Genomic DNA, 24940 nt, shown 5'->3' on the forward strand with positions numbered 1-24940 from the left:
TGTAGGATCTGCAGGACTTTTCCCTCCAAGACCTTAAAAGACAGGGAAGGCAGATTACTCATTTAGCTGGAAAGGCTGAAATCAAAGACCTCTGGTACCTGAAGAGGAAGGCAGCATTAGTTCCCAGGCGTCAGTCCATCTGGCTAAGAAAAGGGACAGATATGAGGAGTCCCCTGAGGGACACCAGAAATCTTCAGAAAACACTCATCATGATCTGAACATACTGCCTCTAAAAAAGGGAAGTTGCCATTTCCTTAGGAATAGAAATCTGTGGTAAAAGCTGCCTCAAAAACGGCCTCTAAGACTGCCTCAGTCAGAGTTTGTCAGCACCTCCTCGTAGCTTCGAAAAAGACTTTGTCGATGACAAAACCACCTTTGAATATTGCACCTCAGCGTTCCTCATGGGCGCTTGCATTGTAGACGGAAGCTTCGATGAAGACTGCGCCATCGGCGATAATGATCTCTCACACTGTCGTTGACAACAGCTGTTTAAGCATTGACGGTGTCTGTTTCACCGTCGAGAAAGTTCTTGTGACGTTGCAACAAAGAAGGCCCTCTTCATTACAATTCACTCCAATCTTGTCATTCAGGTTCTCGTCGACGATACAGTCGACATGAGGTTCCTACCAGGACCCTTCTCACATGTATCCTTTGCCTCCTAGTCAATTTGTGGATGAATCTGAGGATGGTGGGTTGTTCAGTCCGGTCCTCAGCCCCTTTCAACTTCCGTCAAATTTCAAGAGGCGGAGAATGAGAGGACTATTATGGCACGCACTACCATCAACCTATGGAAAGGTCAGAGGTATTGATGCCTCACCAAGAGCCCATTATTCAGATGCCTGTGGCGTTTCTACAGGATTTGACAGCAATTCTGAAGGGCTACCACACTCTCTTCCCTGCAGCAGCAGGTTCTGTTGAGAAACAAAGGTCTCCTCCGCCTGCTCTAGTCTCAGCAGCAGCTTCGGTACACATGACCGAGGCTCAGGATTCTGTGCCTGTGCCCCAAGATCAGATGCCACAGTATGATGATGTCACTGAGGAAGGTGAAATTCCTAAGACGCCTACTACCATAGATGAGTGGGAAGACTACCTAATTCCTCAAGCAATTGATTCTCCTCCTGAAGATATTGGGGGCTTCCATGCTATTATGGAGAAAGAGGCAACTCGTTTCCACCTGCCCATGCCTGTTAAGCAGTCAGACTGCTTCTTATATGATTTTAAGGACCAAAATAGAAAATCTGTCCATGCAATTCCCATCATAGCTCATATCTGGGAAGAAGGAGTAAAATTAATGAAGAATCCCTATTCAGTGCTGGCAATCCTTCCTAGAATTGACAAAAAATACAAGGCCCCTGTCGATGCACCTGCATGCCTGGTAGGACAACCTAGACTGGATTTGGTAATTTCACAGGCTGCGCAGCGAAGATCACAGAATCCTTCGGTACCCATTACTGCGCCACTCGATAAGGAAGGAAGGCGCTTGGACAATTTTGGGAAAAGATTCACCACTATGGCTGGCACATCAGGGTGTGCCACAAATTTCCCAGCAATTCTAGGGAGATACGGCCACCAAATGTGGTCTGATGTTGCGCCAAAACCTCAATTTCTTTTCCCGACAACAAAAAGCAAGAAGCAAGAAAGATTCTACTTGAAGGGGAAAGGTCAGCATTGGAAATTATAGACATACCTATGGATTTGGCCTCTCTGGGTTTTAGGCAACTTGCTCAAGCAGCAGTTCTCCATCGCCAAGGATTGCTCAAGTCTACCACCTTTCGTCCTGAGGTGCAAAGTAAGATCTCAGACATGCCGTTTGATGGGGACGTACTGTATGGCAAACACATTGACAATGCCTTATAGGAAATAAAGAAAGACACAGATACAGCTAAAGCTTTAGGTACACGTTAGTATATGAAGACACCCATTTGGGGGGCCGTGGCAGATTATCTTATTTTCAAGGGAACTATCAGAAATTCCAGCCACAGACATACCATTATAGATATGGCTATCAACACCAGCAGTTATTGCCTATGTCTGTTTATTTTCATGTCTGTTATAATTTTGTTGAAACTGGTTACACTGATTTTCCATTATGAATATTTTTGGGGAAATACTGGCATGCATCAACTCATTTTACTGAATGATGCTTCACAGTAATGGTACCTACAATTTCACAGTAAGTTAGAAAAATGTTTTTGTCTTAGTTGCTTTATTTTAGAATAAACTTTTTATTTTGAAAGCAAAGAATCATCAATCTTGCTTTCAAGCTGTTGCATATATTTGCATAAAATCAGAGAACATTCTGGAAACATTTTACATAGCCTCTTATTGTAAACTTTGCTAATGCTTGTACACATTTATATTCTGGAACCAAAGTCAGTAGTGCAGTCTAAACTTACATTTCCTTAGAGCGCTCATACTAATAATAAAGGCTTTGTATACATACGTTATAAATACAAAGTTGTAAAGCATTAACATAAGGGCACAAATATTACCTTAACTGTGGAGAATGCTGTTCTCTGATCCTTAATGTGGTACTGTAATCTGGCAGCCAAAGGGTTTGTGCTGCAGTAGGTTGGACCTACTTTTCCTAAGGACAAAAAAACATGAAAACTTGTCATTTACCCCAAACAATATGTCCTGGCCGTCGGGCTATAGGAATTCCACACCCCTACTTGAGTCTGGATTTTCTAACACTACAAGCATCTCTACTCTTCAAAGTCTCTTGTTAAACATGCATCATTTAAATTCCTGCATGGATCCTGAAAAATTCAATCCAGCATACGATCCAACATAAATTATTATTTTCTGTTTTGTTCATGGTGATATGTTAATCCTTTTCTTCTGTCAAGTTGTAGGTTGTGTGTTCTGTTAGGCCTGTTGGTGCTTTCACCACAGCTTGTTATGAATAAGATGCCTATTCTCAACACTATTCTGTAACATGTTATGGACATTGAATTGGATAGGTAAGTGTTAGAAATGGGGGTTTCTATGTGGCAGAGGTATCTACCTTTGTCTAAATAGGGACCCCTGCTTCTAGTCAGGTTAAGGTGGATACACTCCTAAAATAACCCCTGCTCACACCCTTGGTAGCTTGGCATGAGCAGACAGTCTTATCTCAGCGGCAGTGTCTAAAGCTTTTGTGAACACATATAGTAATACAGTAAAAACACTACAAACAGACACCCCACCAGTCTAGAAAAATAAGTAATCTTTATCTAAACCAAAACAAGACCAAACTACAAATATCCACAACACAGTTCTAAAAATATGACTTTGAGATGGTAGAAATAGTTCAGTTCAAAGCAAATTGCATATGCAGCACTTTTCTCAAGGGGTACCTTGGAAGCGTCAAGCAAAAAAACAAAACCGGCCGCAGGGAAGGTGATGGGTCGGTTCCTTACACTCAGAGAAGGTGATGTTGGTTCCTTGCTCCGGGGGAGGTAATGCGTCGTTCCTTACCGGAGAGGAGGTGATGCGCCAGTTTCTTACAGCAGGGGGAGGTGATGTGTCGGTTTCTTACTGCGTCCCCCAACGATGCGACAAACTTGGAGCCTCGATGCGATGATCCAGAACAATGCGTGAATTCTTGCAGCCGCACAGCAGGCCATGCGTCGAAATCGATGCGATGGTGTCAGACTTCAGAGATCATGCACTCAATGCGGCGTGCATCGATTTGTAGAGCCGCGGGCAGGCGCCGCAACTATTTCTTCGGCAATGCGTCAAAAACAGGTGCGGATGCATCTATCTTCTCAAAGTTGCATTACTTTTCCCAGCGGCAAACAGCCTCCAGAGGTCCAAAACAACAGCAGGCTCCTCTGAGCAGGTCAGAACTCCCAGCAAGGAAGTTCAGGAGAGCTGATGGTGAAGTCTTTGTATCCCTGAGACTTCAGAACAGTAGGTAAGATAAATTCAAGCCCTGGAGATCTTCTTCAAGCAGGGGACACAGCAAACAGCAAAGTCCTTTTCTCCTTTCCTTGGCAGCAAGTACTCTCTGCAGGCCAACCCCACACAGAAACAGCACAGGGGCAGTATTCCTCCTCAGCTTCTCCAGATCTTCTCCTTGGCAAAGGTTCCTCTTGATCCCCAGAAATGATTTTAAGTTCGGGGGTCTGGGCCCCAATATTTATACTACAAAATCTTTTGTTGTCAGATGGCAGAGAAGCCCTGCAGTTGGTAAAAAAAGAGTTATGTCCTCTCTGGTGCAGCTTCCTGGCAGGAGGTGGCGACAGCATTGGGGAGGGCAGATGAGGCCCATTCAGGCGAAACAAAATCTCCTCGCCCTACTCAAAATGCAGCCCAGGTCTATTCAGCCCAACCCTGACTCATCAGGCTCTCTGGAGCCACTGCTCCTTTCCAGCCCCTGTCATCCAACAACCAGGCATACAATACACAAACCTAGCAGAGGCACACTGGATGGCTCAGCAAGAAAATACCTACTTTCTAAAAGTAGTATTTTCAAACACAGAATTCTGAGTTCAGGCATATCAAACTATATTTTCCCACCTTGTTCCCATGGGTAGTTATGTTTATAAGATGTTATAAACAAACTCCCCATTCTATCATATTGGAACAGGTAGCCTAGCAATAGTGAAAACAGAAATTTGCAGTAATTCACTATCAGGACACGCTACAATCATCAGGGCATGTCCTACCTTTCACATACATTGCACCCTGTCCACAGGTGTACCTTGGGCCCACCTTAGAGGTGACTAACATGTAAGTAAAGGGAAGGTTATGGCCTGGCAAGTGGGTGCACTTGCAGGTTGACATGACTGCACACAGGCTCTGCAATGGCAGGCCAGAGTTACATTTACAGGCTGCTTATGTGGGTGGCATTATCAATGTGGCAGCCCACTAGCAGCGTTTGGTTTACAGGCCCTGGGCACACACAGTGCACTGTACTAGAGACTGACTAATAAATTAGATCAGCCAATCATGGAAACACCAATCCACAACAACACTTTATAAAGGCAGCACTTGCACTTTGGCACTGAACAACAGTGGAAAAGTGTCTAAAGCATCTAGACTAGCAAAATAGAGTCCAATACATCAAAAACACAGGAGGCAAAGGCAAAAAATGCAGTGGATGCTTATGCCAATGGATCCAGGTCTAACAGTAAGTAGCTGCTGCTTTTCCTGTCCCATTTGCCTACTCATTTGCGTACGATCACAGATGCGGTTGGGCTTTCACTTGTGTAGCTACATAAAAAAGGGTTGAAGAAAAGTTGGAACTATAAGAAGGAATGAAGAATCTTGTGATGCATTATAAATCTGTATTATACCTGAAATGAGTTTGGTTGCATATTTTATTTGCTCTCTTGTCATGCATGTGTTTTCATAAGATTCAAAATAGAAGTTTATGTGAGAACACAATTACATACATTTTCCTCTCTTCACAGAGCCAATCGGAAAAACTGGCGAAGGTGTACCAGCCAAAGAGGTCAGCCTTGTTTAACAAGTGTTCTATTTCAGTTGCCCACCTACTGGCAGCAAGGCACGATTTATCAAAAATTTTGAGAACTAGTAGTGGGTCTATCCGAGAAAAGTCTGCTTGCGCAATTAATAAGGTATGCATTCTTTGACCTAAGAGCCATGGTTTGTTTGCATTTAATATTTTTGAAGTCTAGTTATAGATAGCTGTAGCTGACTTCAGAGAGATTTTACTGTCCATTGAGAAGAAAGATTAAGTGGTCTGGTCTCCACGTCTAGCTGTTTGGTGTTGTCATTCATGTATTAATAAGCCCACATTACTCAGCCATTGGTTGATTGGCTCCATCTTTCATAGAGTGTGTTTGTTTTTCTTCAGAAACATGTTATGGAAACAGTATTTTATTATTCTTGCATAGGGACGGATGTCCTGTTTCTCCCATCACACCAGTTGCACCTCTCCACTCAGCTGGCGGGACCCTGAGGTTGGATCACAACAGGTTCTTCTCTGTGATCCTGTTCTTGTTAGGCTTTTAGTTGACGGTTGTCATTAGAACTATTGTGGACCTTCTCAACCTTGCAGTCGACTGCTCATTGCTTACTATTGTTTATTTTTCTTGTCTTTCTAATTTCTTGCTTATTCATTGGCTATTCTTTTCCTCTTCTTGTATTTGTCTCCTCCCTGAAGCATAGCTTCTGTACCGTCCTTTTGATTTCCTTTTGACACATTCTGGGCACTACATTTTAATTTTGCTTTCACACTGAATGAGAGTGCATGCCTTTTCCTGCCCTCTCCCCTGTTGTACAGCATCGGCAAAGAACTTTGGGAAAGCCAGCAAGTGGAAAAGGCAAGATCAATTGGCTTTCCCAGTGCTGTACATATTATTACTCTGTGTTATGTTGTATGTATTTGTATAGTGCACAACTCGCCCCAGAAGGTATTCTGGCACAGAAGCAAGAGCTGTATGGACCAATTCATAGTCTGAGCTAGGTGAAGAGCCAGGTTTTCAGTTTCTTGCAGATTTCAAGAACCTAGGTGGGTGCTCTGATGTGCAGACGAAGGTCTTTCCAGGCTTCAAGAGCGAGGTAGGAGAAGGCATAGCTGCCATATCTGGTTTAGCACACGTTAGGGGTGGGGGAGGGTGAAAGTATAGATCCGGCTGAGTACGGGCTTCTGGTAGGTTTGTCGGAGTTTACACAGTTGTTGAGGTTCACGTAGCAAATGTTGTGGAATGCTCTTTAGGCTTGCATAAAAAGTTTAAAGAGTGGTAATTGTGCTACCCTGGGTGTACAATAATGTACGGGCGTGGCTTGGCAATCAAGAGCTCTGACCTGAGCCCGGCTATATCTCACACAATCCTACTGTTGCTGCCTCCATCTCAAGCTGGATGGAGGATACTGATGTTCTGTGACACCAGGGGCACAGTCCTATGGTCCCCAAGACACTCTACTTTCACCGTAAACTGACCCATTCCCTAATGTAGTGTGGGGTTAGGGAGATGGCTGTACAGCCCTTAATTGAGCAAAGAGCCCATGACCCACATCCTTAAGGAGCCTTACCTTGGACTGCGGGGTTCGGGAGAGGACCAGATGGTGTCCCAGGGCACAGGGTCCCGGGGACTTCAGCTTGGAGCATGGCGGCCTGTGGCGCCCACCAGCGCTGGCAGCAAAGCGCTTGGCTCCAGTCATGGATGCCGCTTACTGATATGCCACGTCTGAGGGGAGGACTGGTCTAGTAATTCTCGCTACCTCCCAGCCTAGCTTGACATAGTCATTGAGGCCTGAGGTGGAGGGGCAGGGGGATGCTGGGGAGTCAGTTGGGGCTGTCTCTTGCAGTGTTTCATTGTAGGAGGATCCTGGGGTCCGTCGCTGTGGGGCTGGCGCCTGGGGGGCCTTGCACCGTGGCGGATGCAGGCTGCTTGAATCCTCCTGCCTCCCTTCCCACATGTCTGAAGCGAGTGAAGAAACTCTGACACCTGCTGCTGCCCCCTGTGGTTTCTCCCAGCTGGACAAAAAAGGAGCGGCTTATGGATGGCGCTGCAAGGGAAATGGGCTGCTCCTGTAGCCTGTGGCTCCATGTTATAGTTGCTGGCCCCTATCCTCCCGGTGACCTGCTTGGAGTCCCATGGGACCTGTGTGATCTCTCCTTGTGAACCCTGTGCCATGCGGAGAAACCCCATATTGGCTGGAAGACAAGTGTTTTTAGGTGAGCTCAATTGCTAGCCCTCGGAGTGGAAACAGTAGAAATGCTGGTTGCCTCTTCCCCACCTGACACCACTATTAAGGTAGGTGGCTCTCCCCTTTCAGGGCACTGGTTTCACTGGGATTACCTGACAAGTGACCGTGTCGACTCCTACCAGACAAAGCCATGGTGAAAGACAAAGCACCGCCTGCATATCACCAGCCTAAAATTGGCAAAACTTATCAGGCCAGAACCCACATAGAGATAAGGTGAAGAAATGGGGCGACCCGGAACTGGGGTGAGGGTGCAGCTGCCATTTTAGTGCCAATTGATAATGCTAGGCGTGCTCTCGAGACCTGCATAGACAAGGTGGAAGCAGATTTATTATTTCTGCAATAGGACCTGCGTAATGCCATAGTCCAAAATACTTAACCAGATGGCAGGATTGGAGAGCTTGAACGTTCGGTGAGATACCTGAAAAAAGAGGTTCACAAGCTCTCCTTCTCGAACGACATGTTGTTGGACAGGGTGGAGGTTGCGTAGAACAGATCTCCCCATAACAATATCCACTTGGTGGGCTTTCAGGAGGGGTTAGAGGGCACTCAGCTGGAACAAATCACTCCTCGTTGTTTGTGCTCCCTCAGGGGGCGCAGCTTAAGAATTATCACCATGCTTCATCAAAGAAAAGGCACACTGGACCTTGGCTGTATGCCAGAGGCTGGGAGGGGAGGTGTGCTCCGCCCTCCCAGACCTTTAATTTTAGGGCCCAAGATGTCATATTTCAGATGGCTAGAAAGAAGGGGCAACTCATGCATGACACTATAGTAAATTAATGCTCTTCCCTGACTGTACTAGGCTGGTGAAGGGACTGCGCCAATCCTTTCAGGGTGTCAAAAGCTGAAGGCAATGCAGATGGACCTTCGCCTGATGTACCCGGCTAAACTCAGATGGCAGGCAATCTAAGGCCTTCTTTTTTAAAACACCAAAGGCGCCTTGGATTGAGCAACTGAACAAAGCACAATCCACATGAATGGTTCACTTGGTCCTCGGGCAGCCACTACAGAGAACCCATCACAGTCAAGACACAAGAAACAATAGAGGATGTACCACTGGCACCCTATGAACCGGGGGATTGCGGATTGGCAAATCCTAGATCTGTTACAGAGACTGATTCAGTTGTAGACACAATGGTAGCCAGCAGAGACTCTCTTGTAACTGTATGAATGACCCCCCGGGGGTCAGTGTTGGGTGATATGTCCTCACTCCAAAGACTTTTATGACTCTACCCTGGCCCAGGCCTCGACTCTTTTGCCAGGGCAGTACTACATATACTTTTCATGGATGAGGTCTGTGCATGTTGACTGAGACGGGGTGAGGCCCTCACTGTAAGCAGTGAGGGCCTTTTCTACATTACGATGGGACTCTGCACCATGGTGCCACGCCTTCCTTGCTGTTTGTCTTCTTTGTGTATTTTTATTATTTGAGTTCTAATTCTCAAGGTATATTTTAGGACATTAATACTATATGAACACACAGTCGATCTTGGCCTTTCTGGTAGGCACCTCATGTGAGCTACAGACCTGTAGCTTCTATTTTCAGAGGTACGGGTGGGGTGATTGGGATGCTTTGATTACTATCGTTGGTTAATTATTTATTTACGTTTTCTCCCCGGACAATGCTTAATTATGTCAGTATCTGCTCATCACCAAATTCCCACAGACCCCAAGCTCAGATATATAATAGTTGAAGGCTGATAAGTTTAGAATTTCCGTTCCCACTTGTCTCAATATTGTCACATGGAACGTTAAAAGCCTGTTAGATAAGCCTAAATGGAGTGCTGTTCTTAAATATGCTAATCGCTATGAAGCAGATGTTCTCATTTTGCAGTAGACACCTTCTGAGGAACAATTGCCCCTTCTTGAGCACATTATAGCTTTTACTAAAGGTTCTTGAGGAATGGCAGTCTTCCCTCAGAATAAACTCCTATTCATGTACACACATGTATGGCATGAATCCCACTGCAAATATGTGGTCATTACTGGGAAACTGTGGGGTTCTCCCTCCTCTATTGTTAATGTATATGCCACCCAATATCTTTCTACTTGAACATCTCACCTGTCTGATCTCCTGACTGCCAGAGGGCCGACTAGGGTTAGGTGAAGACTTTAATGTCGTAGTCAACTGAGAACTAGAACGATCTCAATCTTTTAGGGTAACTTCAACTGGCCCCAGACTATTGGCACGCTTCACGGGGTCAGTGGGGTTGTGGGATGTTGGCGCAGGGTCCATCCCGTGTGATATGTTATACCTTTTACTCTGGTTTGCAAAGCTCCTGCTCTAGGCAGGACTATGTCATGGTCCCTGAGGATGACATCAAGCATCTGCTAGATATACAATCACTGGCACTGGGCCTTTCTTGTCACTCTCCTGTTAAACTGACGTTGACAGGCACGAAATGATGCTGGATGAGTGGTTAGAGTCTGTTGGTGTCTGGGTCAGTTGCTCACTGACCTAGATTTTAAGACGCACCCATACTCACGGAAACCGGGCAATATTTTGAACAAAATACTTTATCATATGATTGAGGACTACTCACTGGGAGGCCTTTAAGGAATAAATCAGAGGCCGAAGCATCCACTTTTTGATGGGTAGACCTAAACCGTGAATACTCGAGATTCCCAGATTAGTGATACCAGTTGCGGCTGGAGGGTCAATGCCAGTCCACTCCTAAACTCTCATACACAGTATTGCTTAGTACCAAACTAGAATTGGACGACTGCTGATGGGAAATGTTAGGCTTATTGATGGAACAATGAATCCTCAAAACTATTACAATGACTATGTAAACCTAAAGAGTCCCCCAGACGCATTATCATGATTTGTCGTGCTGCTGGCCAAATGTCAGTGGGCCGTAAAAGTCATGTCAGAATTCCCCTTGCATTACTCCTCCTTCTGCCAGTCGCGACTCACCTGACCCCTCTACAATGTCTCAATACAAGACTTTACAATCTACCCTCTCACCCGATCAGAGAGCCCAGCTGGAGACAAAGATTACTGAGGAGCTGGCGGAAACCCTATCCCAGCTTCAAGGAGCAAAGTCACCTGGTCCAAATACATTTTTCGCATTCCATCCCCACAATCAAGACAATGCTTGATGAAGTGCTGTAAATTGAGGTTCTGCCACATGATCCCTGAATGGCATAGTAATGATTCCTAAACCTGGGCCCCCCACGGTCCTGTGTGCATCTTATTGCCCTTTTTAGGTCTCGCCTGTTGTCGATGCGCATGCGCATCGAGCAAAGCGAGACTATTGCGAGTTATCCACTCTTTATCCACACTGCAAGGAATCGTGGCGATTCCTTGCAGTGCACGATAAATTTAAGGTCAATGCGCATGCGCATTGAGCTTATGCGCATGCGCATTGACCTTAAAAGTCACGGGCGCGTGCACGTCCGTCTTTGTTTACCCCTCCGCCCCCTCCCGCCGTGTCGCATTTCTCCTCCCCCTCCCCTCTCTTCCTTTCGTCTTCCTGCCGTGTCGCACCTCTCCCCTCTCCGCCCCCTCCCCTGCCCGCCCCCTCCCGCCGTGTCGCATTTCTCCTCCCCCTCCCCTCTCTTCCTTGCGTCTTCCGGGCCGTGTCGCACCTCGCCTGCACGTTTTCGGCAAGGAACTTTGTCAGCGCTTGTCTCTTTTTGCCCACTGAAATAACCGTGTTTTATGTTCATCAGGCTACGTATGTGAGCGGAAAGAGCTGCTGGCAAATGGCTGCTGCAACATCAATGTGCCAAGTTCGCAGTTGCACAGCTGCAAGAGCTGCCTGCCAAATGGTTGTTGCAGTGTATATGAGTACTGTGTCTCCTGCTGTCTTCAACCCAATAAGGTTTGTGGGCTCCCGGCTTTTGATTGTTTTTCCCCTTTTCAAGGAGTTAGCTTGAATTAACTTGTGAGCACCTCTGCTCTTTGCCAGCAGGTTAGGTTGGAACAACATCTGAACCGGACATTTGTCATTCAGGTAGGTTAGGACTGGTTATGGCAGACTCTTCAGTAGGTTAAGTTAAAAATGTGTGTTCTTCCGACCAGCCTCAAGAGAAAGTGAGTCTACCATAGTTCTCTTTTGTCATCTAAGGGATTAGTTTAGAAACGTGTCTTGCTTTCTTTGTAACCGGCTAACTAGACCTGTGACTCTTTTATATATAAGATCTCACTGCACATAAGGAGAAAATCTCTTTTCTTTAAAATAAGGTTGGTGCAAACCCTTCTGCTGGCAATTATTAGTGTTCAGTTCTCTTCTCTTAATTGTTTTGTTTAAACAAAGTCTGATACAACACAGAGTAACTATTTCTCAATACCGACTAACGAATACTGAAAATTAATTTACGCCCGGGGAAAGTGGTGGCAGACCTCTCCGACTTACGTTTTCTCGATCTCCAGCTCCACTCAAGCTTCTGCTGCTACCTGTACTTCCCAGTAGGATAAACAGACAAAAGTCCGTGCGGTGCTGTCAATGCCGGTTCCGCTCATTGGCAATGACGGCATCCCAGAGCACTGAGCGTTGCCCTTTTGCAAATAACCCTTTTTTTATCTACTTTATTTTCCATTAAATTCTGAATGGAAACTAGCCTTTTTGGTTCTTATTACCTCACTGTAATATATGCACTTTTTGTGAAGTGCCCCTCTTGTGTGAACATGTAAAGGATAGATTTTGGACTGAGAAGGACCCACATTTTAAAGGACGTTCAGTACCTGGACTGTGAATTTACCTGTAAAAAGCAAACTATAGGTTTTCTTAGAAACTGTTTTATGGTATTTTGTGGTCTTTCTCCAGGCACCAAGAGGCTTAAATTAATATGGCTGGGAGGACAGGTGCTTGCAGGTCGTGGACTAATAACCTTAGATGAGTTCGAGCTCCTCAGAGGGTTCATATTCATTCCTACAGAACAAAGACCTCACTGGTCACTTTCCTAAGACGTGCTTCCATTTCAAATATTTGTAAACCGCAAAGTATGCCACTTACATTTCTTGAAATGATTACTCTCAGGATACACTATTCAGGGCAGATGCTGCATTCATCCAGGATGTGTTTTGCTCAGTTTATTTGTTTGAAGGCTAGGCAAACATATGCGGTCTTGCTTTTTCCCAGTTTTTAAGTAGGAGTTGTCAGTTGTGAATTTCAACAAGTTAGAAGGAGAATGATCCATTCTTCCAGCCATCTCCGCCTACTGACACTGGAGCGCTTCAAAAAGCAGAGCAAAACCTCCAAATACAAGTTAATTTTTTCTTTCTTTTTGTGTTTTTCCACAAAATGCATGAAGCATTGCCGTCTGTTTAGACTGGGTAATATATCCCCCGCCCCCATCATAATCCTAATCAGCCCTTACTGTAAAATTGTACTGGTAACCAGCCCACGTTCAAATTTAGAATGAATTATTGGCAGTCTGGATTGTCTGCCTCTGAGGTGTTCTTCCTTTCACTCTCCCGTTCATGTAAAAGAGGCCTGTCTGGCAACAGTAAACATCCAAATACAGGTGTTAATTGTATAATATTTTGACCTGTGTGTAATTTAAATGTTATATTATTGGCGGTCATATAATCTAATTAAATATCTGAGTACAAAACAGCGGCTATGATTAAGATTCCTAGTTTTCCATATTTTGTCACAAAAAGTGTAAATTCTAAAACTTTTTAAAGCTGAGATGGTAATTCATAGCCTGGCATGCCACGGTTCAATGCTAGAAGTGTTTGCAGTTCTAGCTTTGAATCGGGGTTATTCATCTAGCTTTGAATCGGGTTTAGCACAAGGGTTGTGCTTGCCAATGGCACTCTGTTCTGTGTTGGGATTACAAATGTGCAGCAGTTCACCAGTTGTTTCCCACGTCGAGTCTCTTTTCTGCCAGTGATCCATGCAGACTACACAGCCACACCATCAGTCCGATCCAGAACAGAAGGGTGCTCTGGGCTGACCTTGCCTTTACTCACAAGTCTTTAGTCTTCTGTCTTAGCGTGCAAGAGTAGATGGTGAATGTTTGGCCATGCCCTTGTAATCTTCCACTTAGTGTTCCATTTTTGTAATTCTAGAGGTGGAGGTAATCTGTGTGTGCGACAGTAAATCACTGCTAATAATCTTGGTAATATTCCCATACAGCAGTTGCGTATGTAAATCTGTTGTACACCTTTTAGACTTAGTGCCTCAGTGCCATTGGATGAGTTATCTCCTTTTATTAAAATCGAACACAGCTAGATATCAATGTTGTGCAGAAACTTTGCCTCACTCACCCTCACTCACCCTCACTCACCCTCACTCACCCTCACTCACCCTCACTCACCCTCACTCACCCTCACTCACCCTCACTCACCCTCACTCACCCTCACTCACCCTCACTCACCCTCACCCACCCTCACTCACCCTCACTCACCCTCACTCACCCTCACTCTCACACAGTGCAATAGGTCTCGCAGGATTTTTAGTTAAAGCTTTTACATTTGCTTATTGCTTTTTTGATTTGTAATTCTTTTGCATTGCCTACAAAAAAATAAAATGCAAAAGATTTACAACAAAAAACCTATAAACAATTCTAAAAGCACTAACTCTAATGCTGCGAGACCTATTGCATTTCTAATGCTTGTTAGGTAGAGCATTCAAGACATTGTGTATTAAATTTAGTGTATACTTATATGTGTATGTACTTTGTGAGCTCTGAAGATCTAGGACTTGTCTGCTTCGGCTTAGGGACTTTTTTCTGTTCAACTGCCTCTCTTTAACTGTCTTGATAGAAAACAACCAGTAGAGTTCAGGAAAATGCCAGAATGGCTTTCTGCTTGTTTAAGTGCCTCTAGTTAACTATCTTGATAGAAAACGACCAGTAGAGGTCAGTAAAATACCAGAATTGCTTTCTACTGAGGTATTTTTTTTTATTTTTCTTGCAACTGCCTCTATTTAACTTCCTTGATAGAAAACGACTAGCGGAGGTCAGTAAAATACCAGAACCACTTTAGCATTCTCTAGATTCCAGTCCATAAAAATTGTCTTCCAAGATCACCTGTCAACAATAATATTTTTTTCAAATCTTGTTTTTTCAGTGATATGACCACCGAAGGCCCTGATTTTATATTAAAAACAGAGCTTTGGACTATACCATTTCGTGCGGAAAGGCAATATTTCTCTCCGAATGTTCCCATATCTGGCATGTCACGCAGTTTGGTGCTTACTTTCCTTCCATTTTAAAGACCAGTAGATGTTTCAGCACCCAGGCTAATGTGCTGCATAGCTAAATACATATAAGGTCCCAAAGGCGAGACCGGTTGCAATGCAAATGCTTGTTAACATAGAGGTGAAGCTGATCACCGAGGTCCTGGCAAATTGCTTGGTAATGATAGTTGACACACTGATTCATAGGAATCAATGTGGATTGATGCAGAGACATCCACCTGCCACAACATCTGCAGGTTTCCTATGCATTGAGTGATAGAATACATGGCCCCTCAGAACTCCTCATAGGGGACCTCAAATAGGCCTTTGTTTCAGTGGCCTGGGATTACCAATTTTCAAATCTTCAGAAGGCCAACTTTGGAAATCTATTTATACAGTATGTGCAGCTCCTATACACTAATCTGAAAGCCAGAGTTTGGCTCGGTTCACAGCTGTCTTCTGAGTTTTCCACAGGATGCGGGACTAGACAAGTGCTCCCATCGCTGTTACTGTGTGCAGTGGCTATCGTGGCCCTTGCAGGGTTGCTCTACATAGATGCTCTCGGGAGGGGGTTCGAGTGGACGGAAGAAATGTCAGATAGTCTCACTAAATGCGGACGACCTTTTAATAGTGTTAAGCAATCCACACGAATACTTCAAATTTTATGTATCTTGGGCGAGTTCACCCGTCTCGCTACCAGGGTAGCCAAATTAACAGCCTATCCAAAATGATCAGGACCGGAAGATCTGTGCTGGGGCTCATCCCGGACATTGTCATGGAACAGATTTAAGTAGCCTGGAGTGTATATAATGGATAATAGTGGTGTGTCATTAGAAAGTAACATTTTGAATCAGATCTCTAATCTGCAGAATGATATCTCATTCTGGTGTCCTCTTTCCTTATCTCGTATGGGTTAGGCTGCTGCTTAACCAATTGCAATACTATCTGTTAAAATTCCCCATTCTTTTATTTAATCGAGTAGTGTTGCTGACTCGGGGCTTCTTGTGAGGCAGCAGAACACCAAGAATAGCTATGAATAAGTGCATGTTAGTTATAGATTCCTTTCCTTAGAATTACCCCAGGCGTCAGACTGGAGCCAGAATTTTTTTTCATCAGCAGTACCTCTGCGCGTCGGAAGGTGGCGTCGGTCAGCTCTGCGTCTGTCGTTTGCGTCGTGGTCACCAGGATGACGTCGCAGCATCTACTTAGACGCCACCCTCGTACGCTGATGTCAGTTCTTTCTTTTTCCGCGCCAGTCAGCGCAGATCTGGGAAGAGCGGTACCTCCAGTCTTTTTCTCGACTTTTGTCGACTTCTTTTTCGAGTCTTCGACTAATGGTGCACAAGGGATGCCCAGCTTCAAGCCATGCGGTTCCTGTCATCGGTGACGGATCCTCACTGCGTGTGCCTCTTTTGCCTGGAGCTCGACCACGACCCCAAGTCGTGCTCTGACTGCCTGTCGATGGTGCCAAAGGCTTTGCTAGAGTGGTCCCGAAAGCTGCATAAGCAAGGGTAGTCGACTCCGTGCTGTTCGAGGTCCCGGTCGAATGGGAGGTCGAGGGACCGGTCGCAGAGCCACCACCGTTCCTCCAAGTCTTCAAAGTCTTCGCACTCTGAGTCGGGTAAGTCTAAGCATAAGAAGTATTTGAAGAAGCATCTTCGCTCTTTGACGCCACCTCGTCGGCCGGCCGACCCGACGAGGGAAGCGGGTGATGCCCCTCCCGCGGCTCTGTGCACAGAGCCTGAAGTGTCAACTCTGCGTTTTCTCCCTTTCCGGGACCCGGAGCAACACCTGCCCAGCTTCCTATGTTCTATGAGGCGATGCATGCCATCTTTGGGCAGCCCGATCCCGCCGGCATACCTTCGGGCCCGCGGACTCGTTTGGGGGGCCTAGGCCTTCTCCGCCGCCGGTTGATCTGATTTCGCCTCCACCGGTGCCGCTTCCTCTGGCCTCACTACAGTGTTCAATGCCATTCGGGCCCCCGGCCGGCGTCGACCCCGGCCTCCAGCCCGACATGGACCTGGAGCCAGACAGGCATCGCCCAATGCCGGATCCGGCTCAGAGAGGGTTTTTTGTACCCCTGTTCACTCTTGGGTTCCCTTTTCGACCAGGAAGAGGACTGGGAGGGGTCAGGTGACCCTCTGAATGACCAGTTGAACAGTGCACAGGACTGGAGAGAGGAACTGGGGGATGCCAGTGGTTTAGGCCCCTCACCTGACCTTGGCATGTTGTTTATGTTTTAGTGATTTGTATTGCGCGAGGTGTCTCGGCGCATGTGATTCTACAGGGACAGTGCACGCTGGGAGAATCATTGATCGAATAACCAAGTCTTGAGCAATTTGGGGAAGCTGATCAGGGTGGGGCAGAATCTAATAGTCACAGGAAGTGAGTTCCATAGTTTAGGATTGTCTACTAGTCTGTCTCCCCAAGTGGAAGTCCTGGTGCGCGGGACAGAGAGGATAAGGGAGGCGGATGAACGTAAGGATCTATTGGGAGCATAGATGTGGAGAGCGTTCCTCAGGAACCGCGGTCCTACGTTGTGGATTGCCTTGTAGGCAATACAGAGCGCCTTGAATTTAATGCGGCTTCTGACCCGTAGCCAATGCAATTGCCGTATGGCCGCCGTGGTGGAGTGGCGTTTGGGGATGCCATGCAGAACTCTGGCTGCCGCATTCTGGATTGATTGAAGTTTGTTGAGGACCTGTTCTTGTGCATTGAGGAAAAGGGCATTACCGTAGTCTATCTTTGAAAAAATGAGAGTGGTGAACAGAGTTTTTCCTGCCGATGCAGGAAGGTAAGGGAGTAGTTTCTTGATTTTCCTTAACATGTGGAAGGAGGCTGAAACTACAGTATTCACATGGTGTTTAAATGACAATGTGTCATCGAACATGACCCGAGGTTTATGACCTTAGTCACTGGGACTGGTGGGGGACCGATTTCGCTTGCCACCAGATGGAGGACCATCTAGGAGACAAATTACCAAAGGTCATGACCTCGGTCTTGCCGGAATTAAGTTTTAAGCAATTGCTCGACATCCAGGAGCCGATGGCCAACATCCCCTCCTGAACCTTGATGCAACAGCTACACCATCCTTATGCACCGCTACCACCAACTGGGTGTCGTCTGCGTAGGTGGTTAGGCTGAGCCCATGTTCCTTAATGACCCTCGCCAAGTCCGACACATATATGTTGAATAGTGTCTGACTCAGCGACGATCCCTGGGGCACTCCACACAGCAGAGCGAAGGTGGGTGAGTAGTACGTGCCCAACTTCACTGATTGCGTGCGGTTAGCCAGGAACCAGGTGAGCAAGTCCTTTGCCCGCTGGTTGATTCCCAAGGTTGTGACACGGTCGATCAGAATGGAATGATTGACCCTGTCAAAGGCAGCGGATAGATCCAACAGAATGAGGACCGCCGCCCCCCCCTTGGTCTAAAATTGCCCTGATCTCATCCAAGGCTTTTATTAGGGCAGATTCAGTCCCATGGCCTTCCTAAACCCAGAGCTGCTGGTTCATAAGAGTTTCAAATATTTTGGAAGGAAAGGGGAGACAAGCTATGGGTCTGTAGTTCGAAGAATCTGAGGGGTCAAGGGAGGTTTTTTTGTAACAGTGGTTTAATGACTGCGTCCTTCCATATGTCCGGGTATGAACCGGTTGAAAAGATGGAGTTACAGATATCCGTGAGGGGAGGCGTGATAACCTCAGGTATGAGCTTAAGTATGGAGGAAGGGCACGGATCTAGAGGAGAACCTGACCTAATGGAGATGATAAGTTTGCTGATCTGTTCCGCCGAAACTGTAAAGAAGTTAGAGAAGGTAGGTCGGGAAAGTTCAGGCGAAGGGTGGAAGGTGAGACCCTCCAGGTGGTTCTGAGCAGCGAAGGCTGAGTAAATGCTCGTAACGTTGGTAGCGAAGAATGCGGCTACAGAGTTACAGAGATCTTGGGAAGCCTCAATAGTAGGACAGGTCAGGGGGTTAGCAAGAGTGTTGACAACTTGGAACAGCTTTTTAGCGGAATTCTGGGCTGACTCAATTTGGGATTGAAAATAGGAGCTCTTATGCAAAACAATTGAGCGCTTATACAAAGCTAAAGCATCTTTGTAGGTTTGTCTATCCTGTGGGTTATACTGTTTGCGCCAGTGTCGCTCGAGATTCCTACAGTACTACCTCTGGAGTCTGAGGTCCTCCGAGAACCATTGCGCAGATGGAGTAATGCGGTTGGGAAAAATGGCTTTGATCGGAGCTACCATATTGACAGCGTCCAGATTCCAATCCTGGTACATGTCAGATGCTAAGCTGGGATTGGCGGAAGTTTCATAAAGAGAGGTAGTGAGGGTCTGGGAAAGTCATGAGGTGTCTACGTTTTTCCATGCTCGGGTGCTCTTAGGAGAGTGGGCTCTAATTTGGGGTGGATTAGGGTTGCGGGCTTTCATAGTGAAAATGACTGCGGCATGGTCTGACCATACCACGGGAAAAACCGTAAGCAGCTTGATATCTTGATTATTGTCTCCTCCTATCAAGGCTACGGAGGAGGGAGCGTTGTACGCAGTGGTGTTGCATAGGGCGGTCGAGGCTCTCAACCTCGAGCTTCCTACGGTGTCGGTCATGACTAACCTCCTAATAGAGGTGCCTCAACCATCTGCTAGGTATTCGGAGCCCTTGCTGCCATTTAATGAGGCCCTCATCTACTTCCTTTTGGGCACGTGGTCCAGGCCCAACACGGGTGCTCCCCTGGACAAGATCATTGCCCGACTCCGGGCGACCCCACTTTCCTCTCCCAAGTAGTCCAAGCCTCCACTTACAGGAGCGCATTCCCTACCGCTCCACCGGAAAGGGAATCCAAGAAGCTGGATCATCTCGGAAAGAAAACATTATCTTCCGACTGCGGTCGGTAAACACTGCATGTCTCTTGAGCCGTATTCCCACTCAATGTGGGATATGGTTGTGCAGGTGCTGCCTCAGTGTCCGGAGGAGGCCCGGGCAGTGCTCTCCCAAGCTGTCGCCGTCTGGAGAGATGCGGCGAAGTTTACCATCCGTTGTGGGCCGGACACCGTCGACTCTCTGGGCAGGACCATTTCAACGTCAGTAGCGCTTTGTCGCTATGCTTGGATGAGATCGACTGGCTTTTCAGGGGATGTCCAGAACACCTTGATGGACAGGCCCTTTGATGGCCGTCGCCTTTTTGGCGACAAATCAGACAGCGCTCTAGAGCGTTTCAAGGACTCACGGGCTACGGCATTATCCTTGGGCCTCTCCTCTCGCCCTGTGCAGTCTGATTTTCACCCCTTTTGTGGCTACGGAAGGGGTGCCCTGCTAACTCTCGTCCAGAGCCATAGGCCGCAGCAAGTTACCCAACCTTTACACAGCCGGAGACGTTGGAACAACCGTCATGGTTCCGAAGGCCAGCGGGCGGGCCAGTCCACCAACCCCCCTCTTCAGCAGCCTCCAAACCTTCCTAGTCTGACCTTTCAGGCTCATCAAACGCCAGTGATCAGCAGGATTTACCATCGACTCCCCCACTGGCGCACCATCACGTCAGACAGGTGGGTTTTGCTAATAGTCCGAAGAGGCTACTCCCTCCCCTTCGAGAGTACCCCTCCAGCATCCCACGAGATACCACCGCATGTCGGAGGATCACCTGGTTCTTCTCCAGCAGGAAGTTACGGCTCTCTTGGCCAAGGGATCCATTGAGCGCATTCTTGTCCCAGAAGTAGGCCGTGGCTATTATTCCCACTTCCTTCTGGTCCCCAAGAAGGACAAGGGCCTGCGTCCCATCTTGGATCTCCGGGATGTCAACCGCTTCCTCCGGAAGGAGAAGTTCAAAATGTTTACACTTGCTCAGGTCTTGTCTGCCCTGGACCCGGAAGCCTGGATAGTAGTGTTGGACTTGCAGGACGCTTATTTTCACATCCCTGTCCTGCTGGCCCAACGGTGTTACCTACCGATCACGGTAGGCCATGAGCATTTTCAATATACTGTGCTCCCCTCTGGTGTTCACGAAAGTGATGGCGGTGGTCACTACACATCTGTGCAGATCAGCAGGTTCAGTCTTCGCCTATCTCGGCGAGTGGCTGTTGAAGGCCGGCTCATTGCAGGCAGTCATCTCCCACCTCCAGACTACGGCATACCTCCTGCATTCGCTGGGGTTTTCCATCAATGTGCCGAAGTCACACCTGATTCCCTCTCAAAAGCTCCTCTTCATCGGAGTGGTTCTGAACACAATGCAGTTTCAGGTCTATCCTCCCGAACAGCGAGTCCGGGATATTCTGGCTATTGTTCTGTTTTTTTAGCCAGGTTTTGGTCAGTATGACACTGAGGCTGCTGGGCCTCATGGCCTCCTGCATCCTGCTGGTCGATCATGCCAGAAGGCATATGCAGGCTCTGCAGTGGGACCTGAAGTTCCAGTGGGCGCAGCATCAGAGGAATCTGTCCGATTGCGTCCAGATCTCGGAGGACACTGCACGTCAATTGCAGTGGTGGCTCACAAACCAGGATAGGGTCAAAAGCAGATCCCTCCTTCTCCAACCAGACCACACAGTGGTGACAGATGCTTCCCTTCTGGGATGGGGCTGCCACATGGGAGGGGCAGAGATCAGAGGCCTCTGATCTCCGGCGGAGTCTGGGCTCCACATCAACCTTCTGGAGCTCCAGGAGATTCGTCTTGCACTGAAAGCATTCTTTCCCTCTGTCCGGGGAAGAGTAGTGCAGGTGTTCACGAACAACACCACAACCTTGTGGTACTGCAACAAACAGGGTGGGTTGGGGGTCGTGGACCCTATTTCAAGAGGTTCTCCACCTCTGGACATGGCTGGAACATCAGGGCATAACCCTGGTCAGGGGTGTGGAAATTTTAAAATAATCTACTTGGCCAAGGGACAGAATGCCACTGAGATCTACATGTCCTGTAAAATCTACTTGTCCCACCTACTCCCATCCCTACATCAATTGTAAGGGCTGAGTCTGACAGAGAAACATTTAATATATTGTTGATTTATTAATCAATAAACAATTAAACGCTTTGCAATAATGCTAAAGTAAAACTTGACAAGTGAAATTATCCCTTTTATCCAAAAATATAGAAATTGTATAGCAATACAACAATAAATGATCTTGCATTACAGGCTGCTCTAACATTCACATTGACAATAGTTATGATAGATGTGGCCTTTTATGTCCGCACACATGCTTTGTGCCTCCTGTTGTAAGCCAGTGATCAATAGCTCTGCTGGGGTCATAATCCTCAAAGTTGGTTCCTTCTACTTTAAGAAGCATTAGGTCTTGGAGAACATCTTGATTTAACCGTGTTCTTAGTGGGTTCTTAATGATATTCATTGCAGAAAACACACGTTTAGCTTCTGCTGTAGATACGCTGAATGTGAACATCATTTCCACAAGCTTTAATATATTAGTCAACGTGGAAGGGTTTGTTGCTAGCAGGGTGGAATATGCAGGCAATACAGAAATGCCTTTGGTCTTAAAGCTTTTCATATGGGTTTTAAGTCCACAAAACTCCTCTACAATTGCCAACCTCTCATCTGTGGTGAAAAGTACCTCAAAATGTTTTACAATTGCCTCAATATCACAGAGCCCATATGTATAGAGTTCCTCTCTACTTTCTGGCCACAGTGTATAATCAAATGCCTGAAATCCTTTAACCGGCATGCAATTAAAATTTGCAAACCTCTCATCAATGTACTTAACCACACTGTCGATAAGCTCACTGTCACTTTGGATTGATGCTGCTGCTGGGCAGTGTCCTGATAACTTTATTTCCCAGCCTTCAGTAGAAATGTTTCCAAACTTCTTTTCTTCAGGGTGGTACAGTTCTTTAAACTGCTGCATATATTCACCCAACTCGCTCTTCAGGCCAACTAGAGTCAATGCACACCTCTCTACAGCAGGTGGAACATGCAATAAAAGTAGTTCATTAGACTGAAAGAATTCTGAAAGCTGAGACACTGGCTTCAGAACATCTCTCAGACTGTAAAGGTTTTTTATAAATGTAAAGCTAGTTACATTTGAGAGGTACTTTTTTGCCTTAGCAGCAGAATCATCACTACCAGTTGCAACCTGTCCCAGGTGTAGAACCACTGTCTGAAGGTTTTGTTGCATGGCTGCCAAAGCCCTGGTTTTGCTGGATACCCATCTAACCTGTTTAATGTCTGAGAAATGTGCAAAGTTTTCATCAATTATTCTTGAAATTTCTTTGGCATCTCTTCGCCTCTTAGGACTATACCAATAAAATTTAAAAATCCATTTCAAAGTTTGCTCAAACTGACAAATGGAGGGTTTGGATTTTACAGCATCTAGAATACCAAGCTGAAGCTTGTGGGCTACACAGTGGAATGGCAGAAGAAAAGGAATGTCTTTCTTTAGGAGTGCTGCAACCCCTCCCTTGGATCCCATCATAACTGCAGCACCATCGAAATTGACAGCTATTAATGATGGGCCTGGATGTTCTGTAGACCTCATATCTGCTAAATCCAAAGATAACCTTTTGATTCCTTTAACTATACCATCCAGAACACCTTGGGCATGTGCATGTTCGAGTGGAACAAGATCAGCAAATAGGGTGTAGGGTTTCCCACCATTGACTACTCTCACCAGCACAGTTTCCTGTTCAATGATGGCACTATCTGTGCTTCCGTCAGCAATAATTCAGATGAAGCGAGAATTTGAAACTATTTTTTTGATGTCCTGCCGAAGTATATGTGCCTCACATTTTATGAACTCTGCGGCTTTTTCACGGTTTCCATAATTTTCTCCTATATCCACACCTGCTTTCTTCATAGCCCTACATAAGGTGTCCATGTCTGAGAGTGGCTTACCTTGTTTTGCAATTAGGTAAGCATTGGTTCGAGGCATGTGGGCTGCTAAATTCATATCTTAGCATTAGATCGCCACCTAGTGTTGGGTCCGGATGATCGCACATTGTTGTCCTGGAAGAGTCTTCGAAGTATCCTGAGATGGGTGGCTCCTCCCCTGGACTACAGTGCGCATGGGCATCGGCTCCATCCCCAGATTGTTTTTTTCCGCCATTGGGTTCGGATGCGGTCTCGACGTCTCTCCGTCGGAACCGAATAAACATCAATCTTAACGGCCAAAAGGCTTTGGGTTCTTTACGTCGGTATTGTTTGCGTACGGTCTCGAGTTCTTCCGTCTCTCGGAGCCGGAATCAGCGGAGTTTTTACTACTCTTCGGACATCGAGGCCTTCTCATCGCGACTCGACACCAAGTTCCCAACATGGAGCGGAGTCCGTTTAAGCTTTGTCCGCTCTGTGGGTCCAAATACCCACATATAGACGTGCACCCGGTCTGTAATAAATGCCTTTCGCCAGACCATGACGAAGGAAGTTGCAGGGCCTGTGCGAGTTTCAGGTCGAAGAAGACTCTCACGATTCGGCGCGCGGTGCGCCTTGTGGCCAAACAGGCGGCCCCGGATCCAGAAAACATATTCGACGACCAAAAAGAAGAGGACCAGAGCCATCATCTTCAAATCTCCCCGCCTGAGACGGAGGTCGAGGCTGATCCGGAATATGACGACGACGGAGTCGTGGGTCAAGGCCTTGAATACGTCGACGAGGTAGGAGACGACGATATGGTTTATGGGGCCGCGGAAGATAGCTCGGGGGACGAGCTATGCCCCGAAGTTGACGGACATCAGGAGAGGGTCGCGGGATCGCCTGTCGGCCTTACCCAAGACCCTGTAGCGCAAGCCACGGCCCCGCCTGATGGCCCGGCCACGGACATACTTGCTGCGCCGAGGGTTTCGAAACCGAAACTGAAAGCAACGGTCTCGACAGCACCTAAAATGGCCGACCCGAAACCGAAACCGAAAGTTAAGGACTCAATCGTCCCTAAGATGGCGGTCGTAACAGCAAAAACAAATAAACCGGCAGCCTCATCGACTCCGTCGACCTCAGGTCCGCAGAAGTCGAAGAAACACGGCGATTCCACAGGGTCAAAATCGGCGCCGGAGGAGAGATCCTCTAAAAAGGGTGGCACGCACAAGACAAGCGCGCCGGCGCCGGCAAAGCCAGCCAAAGCAAGCGACACAGCCCCGGCTCCAACGGGGACATCTGCGCATCGCTCCAAGGACTCGGGGTCGGCGCCGTCCATCCCTCCAAAAGACCAACGGAACGTCGCA

General features: G+C 46.9%; 1 protein-coding gene across 1 annotated transcript in view; it reads left to right on the top strand.

Moving 5' to 3' along the window:
* The window catches only part of TSLIG3A (tRNA splicing ligase complex subunit 3A), a 343839-nt gene that overhangs the window by 276663 nt on the left and 42236 nt on the right, over window positions 1-24940 (top strand). Inside the window, exon 7 of the mRNA XM_086927472.1 lies at window positions 5400-5567. Within this exon, the coding sequence (XP_086783598.1) occupies window positions 5400-5567 (168 nt within the window). The remainder of the gene's footprint in view (window positions 1-5399; window positions 5568-24940) is intronic.

Source organism: Lissotriton vulgaris, chromosome 6, assembly GCF_964263255.1.
Source record: "Lissotriton vulgaris chromosome 6, aLisVul1.2, whole genome shotgun sequence".
NCBI lineage: Eukaryota > Metazoa > Chordata > Amphibia > Caudata > Salamandridae > Lissotriton > Lissotriton vulgaris.